At 45.0% G+C, this 16371-nt stretch overlaps 1 protein-coding gene across 3 annotated transcripts in view; it reads left to right on the top strand.

Annotated features, from left to right (window-relative positions):
* The window catches only part of ferry3 (FERRY endosomal RAB5 effector complex subunit 3), a 76447-nt gene extending 62563 nt beyond the window's left edge, over nt 1-13884 (top strand). For all 3 annotated transcript variants that reach the window (XM_070897420.1, XM_070897421.1, XM_070897419.1), the window contains one exon: nt 12386-13884. In XM_070897420.1, coding sequence (XP_070753521.1) covers nt 12386-12478 — 93 coding nt within the window. In that variant the 3' untranslated portion in view covers nt 12479-13884. The remainder of the gene's footprint in view (nt 1-12385) is intronic.
* Nucleotides 13885-16371: the final 2487 nt, after the last annotated feature.

A 16371-nucleotide genomic window follows, 5' to 3' on the forward strand; every position in this document is an offset into this window, starting at 1 on the left:
TGTCTGTGTTTCTGACAGCGAGGGGAGGGGGAGGGAAGAGGAGGGGAAGGGGGGAGGAGGAGAGGAGGAGGGGAAGGAGGGGAGGAGGAGGGGAAGGGGGGAGAAGGAGAAGGGGAAGGGAGGGTGAGAGGAGAAGGAGAAGGGGGGGGAAGAGAAAGGGGGGGGGAGGAGAAGGGGGGCGGGGGGGAGGAGAAGGGGGGGGGGTGGCGGAGGCCCAAGACTTCGGGCAGGGCCCGGTCCCCAGCACCAGATTTACAGGTAGGTGGCGTTGGATCGGGTCGGGAGCGCGGGTCTGGTCCGGGGGTGTGGGGGCGGCGGTCGGGAGCACGGGTCAGGTTGGAGGGGGGGGAGGATGGAGGTCGGGTTGGTTCGGGTAGGGGGGGGGGGCGGAGGGAGGGAGCACGGGTCAGTTCGTGGCGGGGGGAGGGAGATCAGGTCGGGTGGGAGCGCGGGTCGGGTCCAGTTCGGGGGCGGGAGTCGGGTCCGATCCGGAGGCGGGGTGGGGGGGGGAGGGAGTCGAGTCAGGTCGGGAGGAAGCAGGAGCTGGGCATGGGAGGAGCCTTATGCATGCAGCCCCAGTGAGGCCATTCGGCCAGGGCTAGGGGCTGCGTGCTTCGGGCCCCTCCCACACAGTTTTGGGCGCCTGGAGCTACTACACATGCGCGCCCACTGTAGCGCGCATGTGCAGAGGTCCCGGCACTGTTTTCAGCGCAGGGACCTAGCTCCGCCCCCTACAGCTCGTGCTGCGCCGCGCCCAGCCCAAGAGGACCAGCAGGGAGCCAGAGAATCTGTAAGGTTTTTTTAGGCGCACTTTGTGGCGCGAAATCGGGCGTCCAGGTCAGGGCTGCGTCGTTCTAGGCGCGGCCCGAAACTTGGGCCCCATGTATTTGACCCTTGGCTTGTTACAAATGACTGAAGTTAAAGCTTCACACTGGGTCATTGGGAATAAGGTCCCTCTATAGGAGTGATGTGATTTGTTGAACCCAAGAAAAATGTCCAATTAAACCTTAAAAACGTAATGAGCAGCACCTGGAGAAGGTCACAATTCCAAAAATTATTGACTCTGCGTTGAAGAAGATAATACAACTGTTCTCAGTTGAAGGGAGAGGGAGTGTTTAAGGTTAACAATTTAGAATAGATTGTGCTACATATCTGCATTTAAAGTAAGATGCATTTATTTGGAAATTGTCTCTCAACTGCCCATATTGTCTACCATTTTGAGTAAAAGATTCCATGTGGAAAAGAAAAAGCTCATGATCCTGATGAAAAATCTACTTTCCTTGCTCCTTGATCCTGCCACAATTTCTTAATCATTTTGTTTTATAATAAATGCAAAATTGTGTTAGTTTACATTGTTCAATTCACAGTTTCTTTCAGCATATGAAGTGATCAGCTGAGAGCCCCGGGTCTACTGAAACCCTGATCTCAAGCACACTGGCTGCCTCCACAAGATGGCATAATTGGGGCAGCAAGAGTTAGGTAGGGTGTCACTACGGAGCTGCTGTAGCTTATCTCTTGGTCAATGGCTGAGAGATTTTTGCCCTAGAGGTGCATGACTTAGAGGACCTAGGAGAATATTTTTAAAAGGTTAAGTGGGGTAATGTACCCTCCCAAAGAAAATGGTGGTGGTAAAATTAAACTGACTTAATCTACTTTGTTTTTATAGTATATCTTAAAATCATCTGTGTGGGCTTCTTCCACCATTCTCTCTCCTGTAATTCTGATTTGCATTTGCTTAGTAATAGTGCTGTCACCCAACTGGTATTCATGTATAATTATAGTGGAAAATTCAAGCTAGCAGGAAATAGACCACAGCCTTGAATTACACTCTGAATATTAACTTATAAGTACCTAACACATTTGTATGAGATTCCTTTATCAACTCCTTTAAACAGATTAACACCGTTGTTTAAATAGCAGACAAAGGAATTTCATGCCAGCTAATATTTGCACAGTATAATTTCATGGTCTGTGCTTTGCTGCTGTTTAAATCAGCACAAATGCTAACATCAGCAGGAATGTACTGAAATAATCGTTACCTGGAAGAGTGGAGGAGTTCAGGGTCAACCTATAACTAGTAATACTGACACCCAAGGCTTTCTCACGTGTATCAAACAAATGTAACAGACAGTCAAAGGTTGCCATGTTCACATATTTTCCCCTTTCATAGAATCATCGAAGGAGGTCATTCGGCCCATTGAGCCTGCATCAGCTCTTTTGAAGTGCAATCCAGTGTAGTCCCACTCCCATATCCTTGCATTTTTTTCGCCTTCAAGTATTTATCCAATTCACTTTTGAAAGCTATTTTAAATCTGTATCCACCACACTATCAGGCAGTGCATTCCAAATTCTAACCACTCGTTGTGTAAAAAAGTTTTTCCTCATGTCGCCTCAGGTTCTTTGGCCAATCACCTTAAATCTGTGCTCTCTCATTATCGACCCTTCAGCCATTGGAAACAGTTTCTCTTGAGTTACTCTATCTAAACCGGTGATGATTTTAAACACCTCTATCAAATCTCCTCAGCCTTCTTTGTTCTAAGGAGAACAACCCCAGCTCTCCAGTCTATCCATATAGCTGTAAACTTTCATCCCTGGAACCATTCTAGTAAATCTCTTCTGGACTCTCTCCAAAGCCTTCATGTCCTTCCTAAAGTGTAGTGCCCAGAATTGGACACAATATTCCAGGTGGGGCTGAACTCGTGTTTTATATAGGTTGAACATAACTTCCTTGCTTTTGTACTCTCTGCCTCTATTTACAAAGCCCAGAATCCTATATACTTTATTAATTGCTTTGTTAACCTGTCCTGCCACCTTCAACGATTTGTGCACAAGCAACCCCAAATCTCTGTTTTTGCACCCCCTTTAAAATTGTACCATTTAGCATGTATTGTCATCTCATTTCTCCTACCAAATGTATCATCTCTCAATTTTCTGTGTTGAATTTCATCTGCTATGTGTCCACCTATTCCACCAGCCTGTCTCTGTCCTCTTGAAGTCTATTGCTATCTTTCTTACTGTTTACTACACTTACAAGTTTTGTGTTGTCTGCAGATTTTGAAATTGTGCCCAGTATCCCCAACTCCAAGTCATTAATGTATATCAAAAACAGCAGTGGTCCAAGTATAGGTACAGCGTCGAAAATCCAGAAGCCTCGGGACTGAGGCCGCTCCGGATTCTGGGTATTTCCAGACTTCAGGACGTCTTTCTGATGTCCCAAATTCGGAAACACCGAAACCCAGGTTCATGTATTTTCTGACTTTGGAACGTCTTTCCGACGTCTCGAGTCCGGAAAACTTGGGCCAAGGTAGGGGAGGGGAGTGGGGGTTGACCCGAGGTGGGAGCAAGTTTGGCGGCGGCCTGAGGCAGGGGAGTCCAGTGGGGGGGGGGGGGGGGGGGGGTGATGAGCGGCGGCAGGTCCGGATTCCGGAACATTTCCGGATTTCGGACACTCAACCTGTACTGAACCTTGGGTATACCTTCCTCCAGTCCACAAAACAACCATTCACCACAATTCTCTGTTTCTATCCCTTTGCTCATTTTGTATCCATGCTGCTGCCGCTATTTATCCCATGGGCTTCAATTTTTGCAAACCAGTCTAATATATGGTACTTTATCAAATGCCTTTTGAAATTTGAACATCAACTGCACTGCCCTCATCCACTCTCTCCGTTACCTTATCAAAAAACTCAAATCAAATTAGTCAAACACAATTTGCCCATAACAAATTTGTGCTGGCTCTCCTTTATTAGTCCATGCTTGTCCAAGTGGCTGTTAATTTTCTCCCGGATTATTGTTTCCAGCAAATTTGTCAAACATGACTTCCCCTTCATAAATCCATGCTGACTCTGCCTGACCGAATTTTGCTTTCCAAATGTCCTGCTACTGCTACTTTAATAATGGACTCCAACATTTTCCCAACCACAGATGTTGGGCTAACTGGTCTATAGTTTCCTGCTTTTTGTCTGCCTCCTTTTTTAAAGAGGGGCGTTACATTTGGAGTTTTCTAATCTGCTGGGACCTCCCTAGAATCCAGGGAATTTTGGTGAATTACAACCCATCATAGGCGGTCCCTCGAATGAGGACGACTTGCTTTCACACCAAAAGGAATGAGTTCATAGATGTTTCAATGGAGGACCCGATATTCCAGACAAGGCTGGGCCTTTATCCAGTGGCAAGGGTTAACCAGGACGACTGGAGACCTGCAGCAGGACCTCCCTGCTTTTGTACTCCATCCCTCTCGCAATGAAGGCCAACATTCCATTCGCCTTCCTGATTACCTGCTGCACCTGCAAACTAACTTTTTGGGATTCATGCACAAGGGCCCCCAGGTCCCTCTGCACTGCAGCATGTTGTAATTTCTCTCTATTCAAATAATATTCCCCTTTACTGTTTTTTTTTCCCAAGGTGGGTGACCTCACATTTCCCGACATTGTATTCCATCTGCCAAACCTTAGCCCATTCGCTTAACCTATCTAAATCTCTTTGCAGCCTCTCTGTGTCCTCTACACAACCCGCTTTCCTGCTAATCTTTGTGTCATCTGCAAATTTTGTTTCACTACACTCTGTCCCCTCTTCCAGGTCATCTATGTATATTGTAAACAGTTGTGGTCCCAGCACCGATCCCTGTGGCACACCACTAACCACCGATTTCCAACCCGAAAAGGACCCATTTATCCCGACTCTCCGTTTTCTGTTAGCCAGCCAATTATCAATCCATGCTAATACATTTCCTCTGACTCCGCATACCTTTATCTTCTGCAGTAACCTTTTGTGTGGCACCTTATCGAATGCCTTTTGAAAATCTAAATACACCACATCCATCGGTACATCTCTATCCACCATGCTCGTTATATCCTCAAAGAATTCCAGTAAATTAGTTAAACATGATTTCCCCTTCATGAATCCATGTTGCGTCTGCTTGATTGCACTATTCCTATCTAGATGTTCCGCTATTTCTTCCTTAATGATAGCTTCAAGCATTTTCCCCACTACAGATGTTAAACTAACCGGCCTATAGCTACCTGCCTTTTGTCTGCCCCCTTTTTTAAACAGCGGCATTACATTAGCTGCTTTCCAATCCGCTGGTACCTCCCCAGAGTCCAGAGAATTTTGGTAGATTATAACGAATGCATCTGCTATAACTTCCGCCATCTCTTTTAATACCCTGGGATGCATTTCATCAGGACCAGGGGACTTGTCTACCTTGAGTCCCATTAGCCTGTCCAGCACTACCCCCCTAGTGATAGTAATTGTCTCAAGGTCCTCCCTTCCCACATTCTCGTGACCAACAATTTTTGGCATGGTTTTTGTGTCTTCCACTGTGAAGACCGAAGCAAAATAATTGTTTAAGGTCTCAGCCATTTCCACATTTCCCATTATTAAAACCCCCTTCTCATCTTCTAAGGGACCAACATTTACTTTAGTCACTCTCTTCCGTTTGATATATCGGTAAAAGCTTTTACTATCTGTTTTTATGTTTTGCGCAATTTTACTTTCGTAATCTATCTTTCTTTTCTTTATCGCTTTCTTAGTCATTCTTTGCTGTCATTTAAAATTTTCCCAATCTTCTAGTTTCCCACTAACCTTGGCCACCTTATACGCATTGGTTTTTAATTTGATACTCTCCTTTATTTCCTTGCTGGTTATCCCTTCTCTTACCGCCCTTCTTTTTCACTGGAATATATTTTTGTTGAGCACTGAAAAAGCTCCTTAAAAGTCCTCCACTGTTCCTCAATTTTGCCACCGTTTAGTCTGTGTTCCCAGTCTACTTTAGCCAACTCTGCCCTCATCCCACTGTACTCCCCTTTGTTTAAGCATAGTACGCTCGTTTGAGACACTACTTCCTCACCCTCAATCTGTATTACAAATTCAACCATACTGTGATCACTCTTTCCGAGAGGATATTTTAGTAGGAGATCGTTTATTATTCCTGTCTCACTGCACAGGACCAGATCTAAGATAGCTTGCTCCCTTGTAGGTTCTGTAACATACTGTTCTAAGAAACAATCCCGTATGCATTCTATGAATTCCTCCTCAAGGCTACCCTGTGCGATTTGATTTGACCAATCGATATGTAGGTTAAAATCACCCATGGTTACTGCCGTTCCTTTTTCACATGCCTCCATTATTCCCTTGATTATTGCCCGCCCCACCGCGAAGTTATTATTTGGGGGCCTATAAACTACGCCCACCAGTGACTTTTTCCCCTTATTATCTCTAATCTCCACCCACAATTATTTAATATTTTGATCATTAGAGCCAATATCGTCTCTCACAACTGCCCTGATATCATCCTTTATTAACAGAGCTACCCCACCTCCTTTCCCTTCTTGTCTATCTTTCCGAATTGTCAGATACCCCTGTATGTTTAATTCCCAGTCTTGGCCACCCTGCAACCATGTTTCTGTAATGGCCACCAAATCATATCCATTTGTAATGATTTGTGCCGTCAACTCATTTACTTTATTTCGAATGCTGCGTGCGTTTAGGTAGAGTGGGGGAGGGGAGGGCGGATTTGTTATGGCATTGTCCAACTGTCTGTGAAGGTAAACTTTCCATAGCTTATGAAATTCAATGCAAACTTACATTTTAAAAATCCTTATCAAATAACGGATTCTGTTATAAAGTGAGATGTTAAACTATTGGCTATATATTTAGTTCCGCATTTCACCTCAATGCCCATTGGATTTTAAATAATAACTATTACACTGGATTTTATGAGGGAAAAACACTTTTTTATGTATTGCAATGCATTAAGCCTTCTACATTTTATGTATTCTATTTTAATTACAAGCATTAATGTTTATCCAGTTTGGGTAGCTTACAAAACAAAAAAAGCTGGAAATGCTCTTAAGACCTGAATTGTTGACTGACTGACTTTTTTTTCCACAGATGCTCCCTGACCTGCTGAGTATTTCCAGCTTTTTCTGTTCTTGTTTTCAGGTTTCCAGCACCTGCAGTATTTTGCCTTTAGGGTACCTTGCAATTCATTTTCAGGATCGCAATAATCAAGGGTTACTGGCAAGGACTTTAGGGGAGCAATTGAACATTTTGAAATTAACTTTTGCAATTTTATTACCAACAGTGGAAGATACTCTTATCTGACATTTAAGAGGTTTGCCACATGTGAGAGTTTATCTCTCTTCCCTCTTCAGATGATTTAATAATGCAATAGATTCCTTAAGATACATATTTACAAGTTCTCAGTCATGATCCTCTAGCTGTGTAACTGTCTCAAAGATACAAGCTGGGTCAGATTCATGCTAAAAGTTCCAGCACCTTTGAGCAGTGTTAGCCAGTGGCGTAACTACGCCAATTCCACCAATGCAGTGGCATTGGGGCACTCGCCTGAAGGGGGGGCCCACCACCTGCTTTCTTGCAAACTCGTTGGTGGTGTGGCTCAGCTGGAAACCGCTCTCGTCCATCCTCTTGGTGAAAGTTTTGAACCCGTCGGCTGCCACGCAGATCTTGTCGCTGTCCTTGACGAAGCCGGCCACCTCGCCCAGGATGAACACCTCGCCACCCGACTTGACGAAGGTGGAGGAGCGGTTGAGGTTCCTGCTCACCGTGGCCATGCTCTTGGAGGAGGAGGAGGCGGTGGCTGAGGAGGAGAAGAACACTGACCCCCCCCCCCCCCCCGACATTCCGGCCGCCGGCCCCCGTGCTCACTCGATAACTGCCCATCCCGTCGAAATATGAGAACGCGCTGCCACCTCCCTCGCTCCCGACACCGTCGAGTTATCGTCCCAGTCGTGGGCACTGCTGCCCGACGACTGGTGCTGCAGCCCCGCCAGGACCAGCCCCCCCGAGGCCCTGCCGCCCGTTTGGGCGAGAGGCAGGGGGCAGAAGGTGCTGGCGGCAGGGCAGGCCGGTAGAGGGAAGCCGCTGGGGGGGCTGAGGTGGTGCCGGGCTGTCGTAGCCGCCAGTCGGCATAACGGGAGGCGGGGGAGCTTGGCGGCATCAACACCGGGCATAGCGTCGCCCCCGCTCCAGGCCCGCAGGATCTACATGTTTAAGGCCGGGAAGAGGCCCTTCTGGCCGCGTCTGTTGGCCCCCTCCAGCAAGCCCTTGATGTCATGCTCGCTGTACTCGGTCAGCACCTGCTCCTCCCGCACTGAGATCTCGGCCACATTCTCGCTCTGGAAATCGTACAGAGCCCGAGCCTGGAGTGCCATCATCCCACCGTCCGCACCCGGCTCCGCTCCGCTCCCGGAGACCGCAATGAACCCCCATCCCGTAAACCCTCCCTCACACCGGTTCCGGCTCTCCCTCACACCGGCTCCCCCAGACCCCAAACTCCCTCTTCGGCCCCCCAGACCCCTTCAGTCGAGGGGTCTTCCCTGGCCGGCTGCACTTTTCCCTGTCATTCTGTGATTTTTTTTTTAAATTTATGTTTGCATTGGGACCCACATCCATCCTCTAGTTACGCCACTTGTGTTAGCACGTGTATTTTAGTGAAATGTAACCTTGTAACAGTGGAAAATATAGAGCTCCCCGCAGCTTTCAGAGTTTTCTCACTCGAGTGTCAGCTGGACAAAGCCAACAGAGGCTTGGGAGGGGTCAGCAGTTTAATCTGGGGAGGGGGAGGGACGATTGGGAAGGGAAGAGAGGGAAATGAATCAACTATCAATGTGTTGCACACAATCATGTCATAATTTAGAAACAGCCAGATCCCAGCAGAAGGGTAAGATTTTAGATGTGATTTCAAAAATAACTGATTGGGTCAGTAAAGTGCGCTGCGTGTTTGTTATTAAATTTTAAAACCAGTTGCGCTTACCACTTTGGGTATCTTTGCATTTTCTATATTCCAGCAGAAACTGCTGAGATAAGGTGCATTGCAACAAATAAAGCCTACAGGGCAAACACTGTAACATACAAGGAATACAGGACAAGCATTGTACTATACAAGGCAAACACTTCAATATTAAAGCTAGGCTGTCACCATCAGGAAAGCATAATCCCAGAATTACACACGACTCGAGTTTGGCAGTGCTGCTGGCAAAAGCCCAGAAATATCTAGTGGAACAAAAGCCCACTCTGCAGTCCTGTGTGGAGATTAAATAGAGAACAAAAATATGGTGCATAAGAATCCTAAAATCATAGAATTATAGAATGGTTACAGCACCAGACGATGGCCATTCGACCCGTCGAGTCCGTGCCAATTCTCAGCTAGTCCCACTCCCCTGCCTTTTCCCTGTAGCCCTGCAATTTCTTTCCTTCAGAAACTTATCTAACTCCCTTTTGAAAGGTAAAATTGAGTCTACCTCCACCATCCATTCAGGCAGTACATTCCAGATCTTAACCACTCGCTGCATTAAAAAAGTGTTTTCTTACATCACCTTTGGTTCTTTTGCCGATCACCTTAAATCTGTGTCCTCTGGTTCTCGACTCTTCTGCCAATGGGAACAATTTCTCTCTATCTACTCTGTCCAGACCCCTCAGGATTTTGAACACCTCTATCAAATCTCCTCTCAATCTTCTCTGCTCTAAGGAGAACAATCCCAGCTTCTCTTGTCTATCAATGTAACTGAAGCCGCTAATTTCTGGAATCATTCTCGTAAATCTTTTCTGCACCTTCTCTAAGGCCCAGAATTGGATACAGTACTCCAGCTGGGGCCGAATCAGTGGTTTTCCAGGTTCATCATAATTTCCACTTTTGTACTCTATGCCTCTATTTATGAAGCCCAGGATCTTGTAAGCCTTTTTAACTGCTTTCTCGCCCTGCCCTGCCACCTTCAACGTTTTATGCACACTTGCCCCCAGGTCTCTCTGTTCGTGCACCCCCCTTTAGGATTGTACCCTTTAGTTTATATGTCCTTTCCTCATACTTTCTACCAAAAATCATCTCTTCACATTTTTCTGCATTAAATTTCATCTGCCTCGTGTCTGCCCCTTTCACCAGTCTGTTTGTCTTCCTGAAGTCTATCACTCTCCTCCAGACTGTTCACTATACTTCCAAGTTTTGTGTCATCTGCAAATTTTGAAATTGTGCCCTGTATACTCAAGGCCAAGTCATTAATGTATATTAAGAAAAGCAGTAGTCTTAGAACCGACCCCTGGGGAACACCACTGTATACCTTTCTCTAGTCAAAGAAACAACCGTTCACCATTACTCTCTGCTTCCTGTCACTTAGCCAATTTTGTATCCATGCTGCCACTGTCCCTTTTATTCCATGGGCTTCAATTTTGCTGGCAAGCCTTTTATGTGGCACTTTGTTGAACCCCTTTTTGGAAATCCATGTACACTACATCAACTACATTACCCTCATCCATCAACCTCATCAAAAATCTCTATCAAGTTGGTTAAACATGATTTGCCTTTAATAAATCCATGCTGGCTTTCCTTAATTAATCCACCCCTATCCAAACGACTGTTAATTTTGTCCCTGATTATTGTTTCTAAAAGCTTCCCCACTACTGAGGTTAAACTGACCGGCCTGTAATTGCTGGGTTTATCGTTACACTTTTTTGAACAATGGTGTAAGATTTGCAATTCTCCAATCCTCTGGCACCACCCCCGTATCTATGGAGGATTGAAATATTATGGCCAGTACCTCTGCGATTTCTGCCCTCAATTTCCTCAGCATCCTAGGATGCATCTTATCTGCTTTTGGTGATGTATCTACTTTAAGTACAGCCAGCCTTTCTAATACCTCTTTATTAAATTTTATCCTATCAAATGACACCACTACCTCCTCCTTCACTATGTCTACGGCAGCATCCTCTTCCTTGGTGAAGACAGATGCAAAGTACCTCAGCCATACCCTCTGCCTCCATGCATAGGTCTCCTTTTTGGTCCCTAATCGGCCACACCACTCTTACTATCCTTTTACTAAATGTAATTAAATGTTTTGAAAACATTTTGGAAAATAATAAACAATTCTCTACTGTAGTGTGTTATAACAATATCTTGCATTTATATAGCGCCTTTAACATAGTAAAATGTGTCCAGGCGCTTCAGAGAAGCATTATCAGACAAAATTTTACACTGTGCCACATAATTAGGACATTGGGACAGGCTCGGTCAAAGAAGTAGGCTTTAAGTAGCATCTTAAAGGAGGAGAGAGGCAGAGAGGTTTGGGGAGGGTATTCCAGAGCTGAGGGCCCAGACAGCTGAAGGCACGCCTGCCAGTGGTAGAGCGATTAAAATCGGAATGCATAATGGGCCAAATTGGAGGAGCATAGAGATGTTGAAGATTTGTAGGCCTGAAGGAGGTTTCGAGAGATAGGGATGGGCAAGGCCATCGAGAGATTTGAACATGAGGATGAGAGTTTTAAATTTGAGGCATTGCTGGACCAGGAGCCAATGTAGGTCAGTGAGCACAGGGGTGATGGGTAAACGGGACTTGCTGCGTAAGGATACAGGCAGCAGAGCTATGGATGAGCTGAAGTTGATGGAAGGGGGAAGATGGGAGGGAGGCCAGGAGAGCATTGGAATAGTTGAGTCTAGATGTGACAAAAATATGGATGAGGGCTTCAGCAGCAGATGGGCTGAGGCAGGGGTGGAGATGGGCAATATTACGGAGCTGGTAGTAGGTAGTCTTGGTGATGGAGAAGATATGGATTCAGAAGCTCAGCTCAGGGTCAATTAGGACGCCAAAGTTGCAAACAGTTTGATTCAGTCGCAGACAGTGGCCAAGGAGAGGGATGGGAATCAGTGGCTAGCGAATGAAGTTTGTAGTAGAGACCGAAGGCAATGGCTTCGATCTTCCCAATTTTTAATTGGAGAAATTTTCTGCTCATCCAATACGGAATGTCGGACAAGCAGTGTGACAAATCCGATGCAGTGGAAGGTTCATGAGAGGTGGTTGTGAGGTTGAGCTTGTGTCGTCCTTGTACATGTGGAATCTAGTGTGTTTTTAGATGATGTCGCTGAAGGGTAGCATGTAGATGAGAAGAGCAATACATGTTAAGTTGTAAAAACTAATTTAGGAGGGAAGTTAAACTACCAATTTGGCCTCTGTCTGAAGATGGCTCCCAATATAATAGTTTCCTACACTTCTTCAGGGAAGCTGTCACCATCAGTTGAACTTGTCACCATGTGCAATATAACTCCAGTGTTGTGTAAAGCCATTTAAAAAAAAAATGCTCTGATCCATTCAACCTCCTGAGCACTTTGGGAAATCATGCATTCCTGTCCAGGTTACCAGTCTGCAGCAGCGTCTGCACTTGTGGAACTATGCAGGTGCAAAGCTTGTTTCTGGCAGGCAGAGTGCAGATTGCAGCCAGGCATTATAGGAAAGGTCTTGCTGACTGCCTTCACACTCTGCAACTACCAGTCTCGCACCCATAGTGCAGTTAACCACCATCTAAGTATATATATATTGCTGTTAATGTGTGCTCTGTACCATGCAAAATAAATTATAATACAATTTTATATTAACAGAGTATTTCAGAGGAAATGTTCTACCAGTTGAGCAACATGCTACCTCAGATTTTTAGAGTGTCATCTACCCTGACCCTGACCTCCAAACGATGAACAAACACAAATGTCCACTGAACAGCGAGTGAGGTATGCTGACATTTTGTGTGCCCTTCGGACAGTATAATAAAAAAAATCAAAACTGTGTGATGTTTCCCATGGAAGTGGAGAAGGATCCTCTTTTTCCTTGCTTCAGCGGAATCTCAAGCATTTAAAATTATTGTAGTTAAAGTTGAACTATACATCATAGCCTCTGTACAATTTGCACTGTCACTGTGATTAGTGATATGTTGTAACACTGACATTTAAATCTACTTTTATAAGCCTGGAAATGATTGAGCAATGTTAATATAAGCAGATTTAATGAGGTTGTATCAAATCCTTCTTTCCATAATTTCAGCAAAGATGATGACCTGTTTATCTTAAACAGATTAACTCCTCCACTAAAATAACACTGAGGGATTTGAGATGAATGCCTTTTACAGTCACATCCTCAGTAATGTCCAGACTATAATGTGTATATCATACTGAGAAAATGTAAAAATGATTCCAGTTTCTGTGCACTCATCATTTGTACATGTCTGAACTGATGCTGTTGGCCTAAGATTAATTAGATTTGTGAAACTGATTGATTACTGTCTATTTCTTGTTTAGATAACTTACATTATGTGCTGGTAATTTTCATATTTGTGTACACACGGGTATTTAACTATAGCATTAGAACTTATTTTCCCATGAGTCCTTCATTATCTAAAGTTATGATAGCTAGTTAGACCATCTTAATCCAGTACAACTTTATCAGCATTGAGGCATTCACCCAACAACTTTTTTAGTCCCATGACTCAAAATGCAAATGGTTCGATGTGCTGTCAGAAACATATGCATGCTGCAGTAGTGTGCAAGTCTAGTAATAATGACATAAATTAACGTACCCATCATGAGGCGATTAGTGTAGGTATATTTCTGATGAGCTACAAATTTCAACTGCTGCCATGATTCCCTAGACGAACCCTGTGAATTTAAATCTTAATTTATGGGATTTTTGACAATACTGCTGAGGGGAGAGATGGCTCACATGAGTATAGTTAGTGACATTAAAGGACCCTCTGCACTCAAATCACTTCAAAAGTTAATTCAAATTTATAACTGGAAAATAATGTTTGAAAGGCAGTATGAACAGTGAGCCAGTAGTAATTAATTTGTAGCATTATTGTTCATTTATTCATCTGACTCACAGGGAAATATTTCTTGCGTCACACAATCCATTATTCATTATTTGCCACATATTTGATTCTAGTGTAAGGGAAAATGTAATGTTCCACTGCACTTCAGTGTGGAGAATGAGGAATGAAAACCTTTTTAAAATAATGCTAAGTTAGGATCCAGAGTGAATAGTTATTTGCAATGTCATTTAATACAGAATGATCTGTCTCACTGTTCTACATTGTTTATATTTGAAGAAGTAAACATACTGCTTAAAAAATAATCTGTGGTGCTGGTTAATTTCACATTTTATATTCATGAAGCTATTGGCCTGGAAATTGCGGTCGGAGGCTTGCTGCTCGCGTACGCCTCCAAACCGAAAGAAAACTCCGCACTTACCTGCAGGCGTGCACCTGCGTAAAGGCCCACGGATCCCAAGAGCGCACGCGGTTCACAAGTATCCCTGGATTCACGTGGGCCAGACCAACCAATGACAAAGGGAGATTCCTATTACGCTTATGGAGATTCCATTTACGTACGGAATCCCCATAAGCATAATAGAAATCACCAAGTAAATACAATTTCAACACATTTAAAAAAAAAATTATCACAGGTTCAAACTTAATTAAAATACCCTTTTAACTAAACATTTAAACCAAAAATTTAATTTATTTGAAAAATCAATTTAAACATTTATAAACAGAACAAAATTTGCTTAAATTAATGTTAAATATAAGTGAACTATTAAAAAAAAATCTTTTAACATTTATTTTAACCCTTACACTGGTAGAAGACCTTATGCCTGCTTTTACCTGGCATAAGGATTTTGTGGGTATTCGCTGGACAGTAGTTGGGCAAATAGCTCAACTCTGCACCAGCGAAAGTGAATTTACAGCCGATGCTGACGATCTTGACAGATCGCAAGTTCCAGGTTTTTGTGCATGTATAGGAACCCAAAACCCTGAACTTGCAGGGCTATTTACAGCATGTGCTATCATAGGCCCCATAAATTACGGGCCATTGTGTGAGTCTATTGTTGTTTGTGGAGTTGCATCACCTGAAGTCCACCATTTGCTGACATTATTGAGAATGGTAGCATAGTGGTTATGTTACTGGAATAATGATCCAGAAGCCTGGACGACTGATCTACAGACGTGAGTTCAAATCCCACCACGGCAGCTGTGCAATGTAAATTCAGTTAATTAAATAAATTTGGAATAGAATGCCAATCAGATTGTCGTAAAAACCCATATGGTTCACTAATGTCCCACAGGCTAGTAAAGTAACAGCCTGACATAGTCATACTCACAGGATCATACCTTTTAGCAAATGTCCCAGACTCCTCCATCACCATCCCAGGATATGTCCTGTCCCACCAGCAGGATAGATCCACCAGAGGTGGCGGTGCAGAGGTATACAGTCGGGAGGGAGTGGCCCTGGGAGTCAGTCCTCGGACCCTATGAAGTCTCATGGCTTCAGTTCAAGCATGGGCAAGGAAACCTCCTGCTGATTACAACTTATTGGGCCCAAGTTTCGGCCTCAGTTGCTCCTGATTTTTTGGAGTAACTGCTGTAGAACGGAGTATCTTAGAAATTCAAATTCTCGGCATTTAGTTTGCTCCAGTTCTAGTCAGTTAGAACAGTTTCACTTTGGAACAGATTTTTTTTTCAAAAGGGGGCGTGTCCGGCCACTTACGCCTGTTTTCAAAGTTTCGGCAGTGAAAACTTACTCCAAACTAACTTAGAATGGAGTAAGTGAAGATTTTTGTACGCTCGAAAAAACCTTGTCTATACTTTAGAAAATCAGGCGTAGGTTACAAATCAGACGTAGGGAATGCAGGGAGGGGGGGGTTTAAAGGGAAGTTTACAAACATTAAACACTTCAGTTTTACAAATAAAGAGCCATCATCAATAATAAATGATAAAAACATCAATAAATCAACCAATAAATCAATCAAAAAAAATTAATAAGAAATAAAAAAAAATTTAATTCAATAAATAAAACATTTTCTACTTACCGACTGCAGCACCGGGAGCCCTCCAACAGCGTGCTGGGATGCCCCCCCCCCCCCCCCAGTGTGTCTCTGTCAGTGTCTCTATCTCTCTGTCTGTCGTCTGTGTCTCTCACGCTCTGTCTGTCAGTGTCTGTGTTTCTGACGGGGAGGAGCGGGGTAGAGGGAGGGGGGGGCAGGGGGAGGGGAGAGAAGGGGGGAGAGGGGAAGGGGGGAAGAAGAGGAGGGGAAGGGGGTGAAGAGGGGAAGGGGGTGAAGAGGGGAAGGGGGGAGGAGAAGGGGAAGGGGGGAGGAGAAGGGGAAGGGGGGAGAGGAGAGAGGGAAGGGGGGGAGGAGAGGAGAGAGGGGAAGGGGGGGAGGAGAGGGGGGAGGAGGGGAAGAGGGGGAGGAGGGGAAGAGGGGGAGGAGGAGAGAGGTGGAGGAGGAGAAGGGGGCGAGGAGAGAGAGGGGGAGGAGGAGAGAGGGGAAGGTGGGGGAGGAGAAGGGGGCGAGGAGGAGAGAGGGGAAGGTGGGGGGAGGAGAAGGGGAAGGTGGGGGTGGGGGAGGAGAGAGGAGAAGGGGAAGGAGGAAAGGGGAAGGGGAGGAGGAGAGAGGAGAAGGGGGAGGAGAGAGGAGAAGGGGGAAGGGGGTGAGGGGAGAGGGGAAGGGGGGGAGGAGAGAGGAGAAGGGAGGGAGGAGAGAGGGGAAGGGGGGAGGGAGGAGAGGGGAAGGGGGGGAGGAGAGAGGGGAAGGGGGG

Source organism: Pristiophorus japonicus, chromosome 13, assembly GCF_044704955.1.
Source record: "Pristiophorus japonicus isolate sPriJap1 chromosome 13, sPriJap1.hap1, whole genome shotgun sequence".
In the NCBI taxonomy this organism is placed as follows: Eukaryota; Metazoa; Chordata; class Chondrichthyes; family Pristiophoridae; genus Pristiophorus; species Pristiophorus japonicus.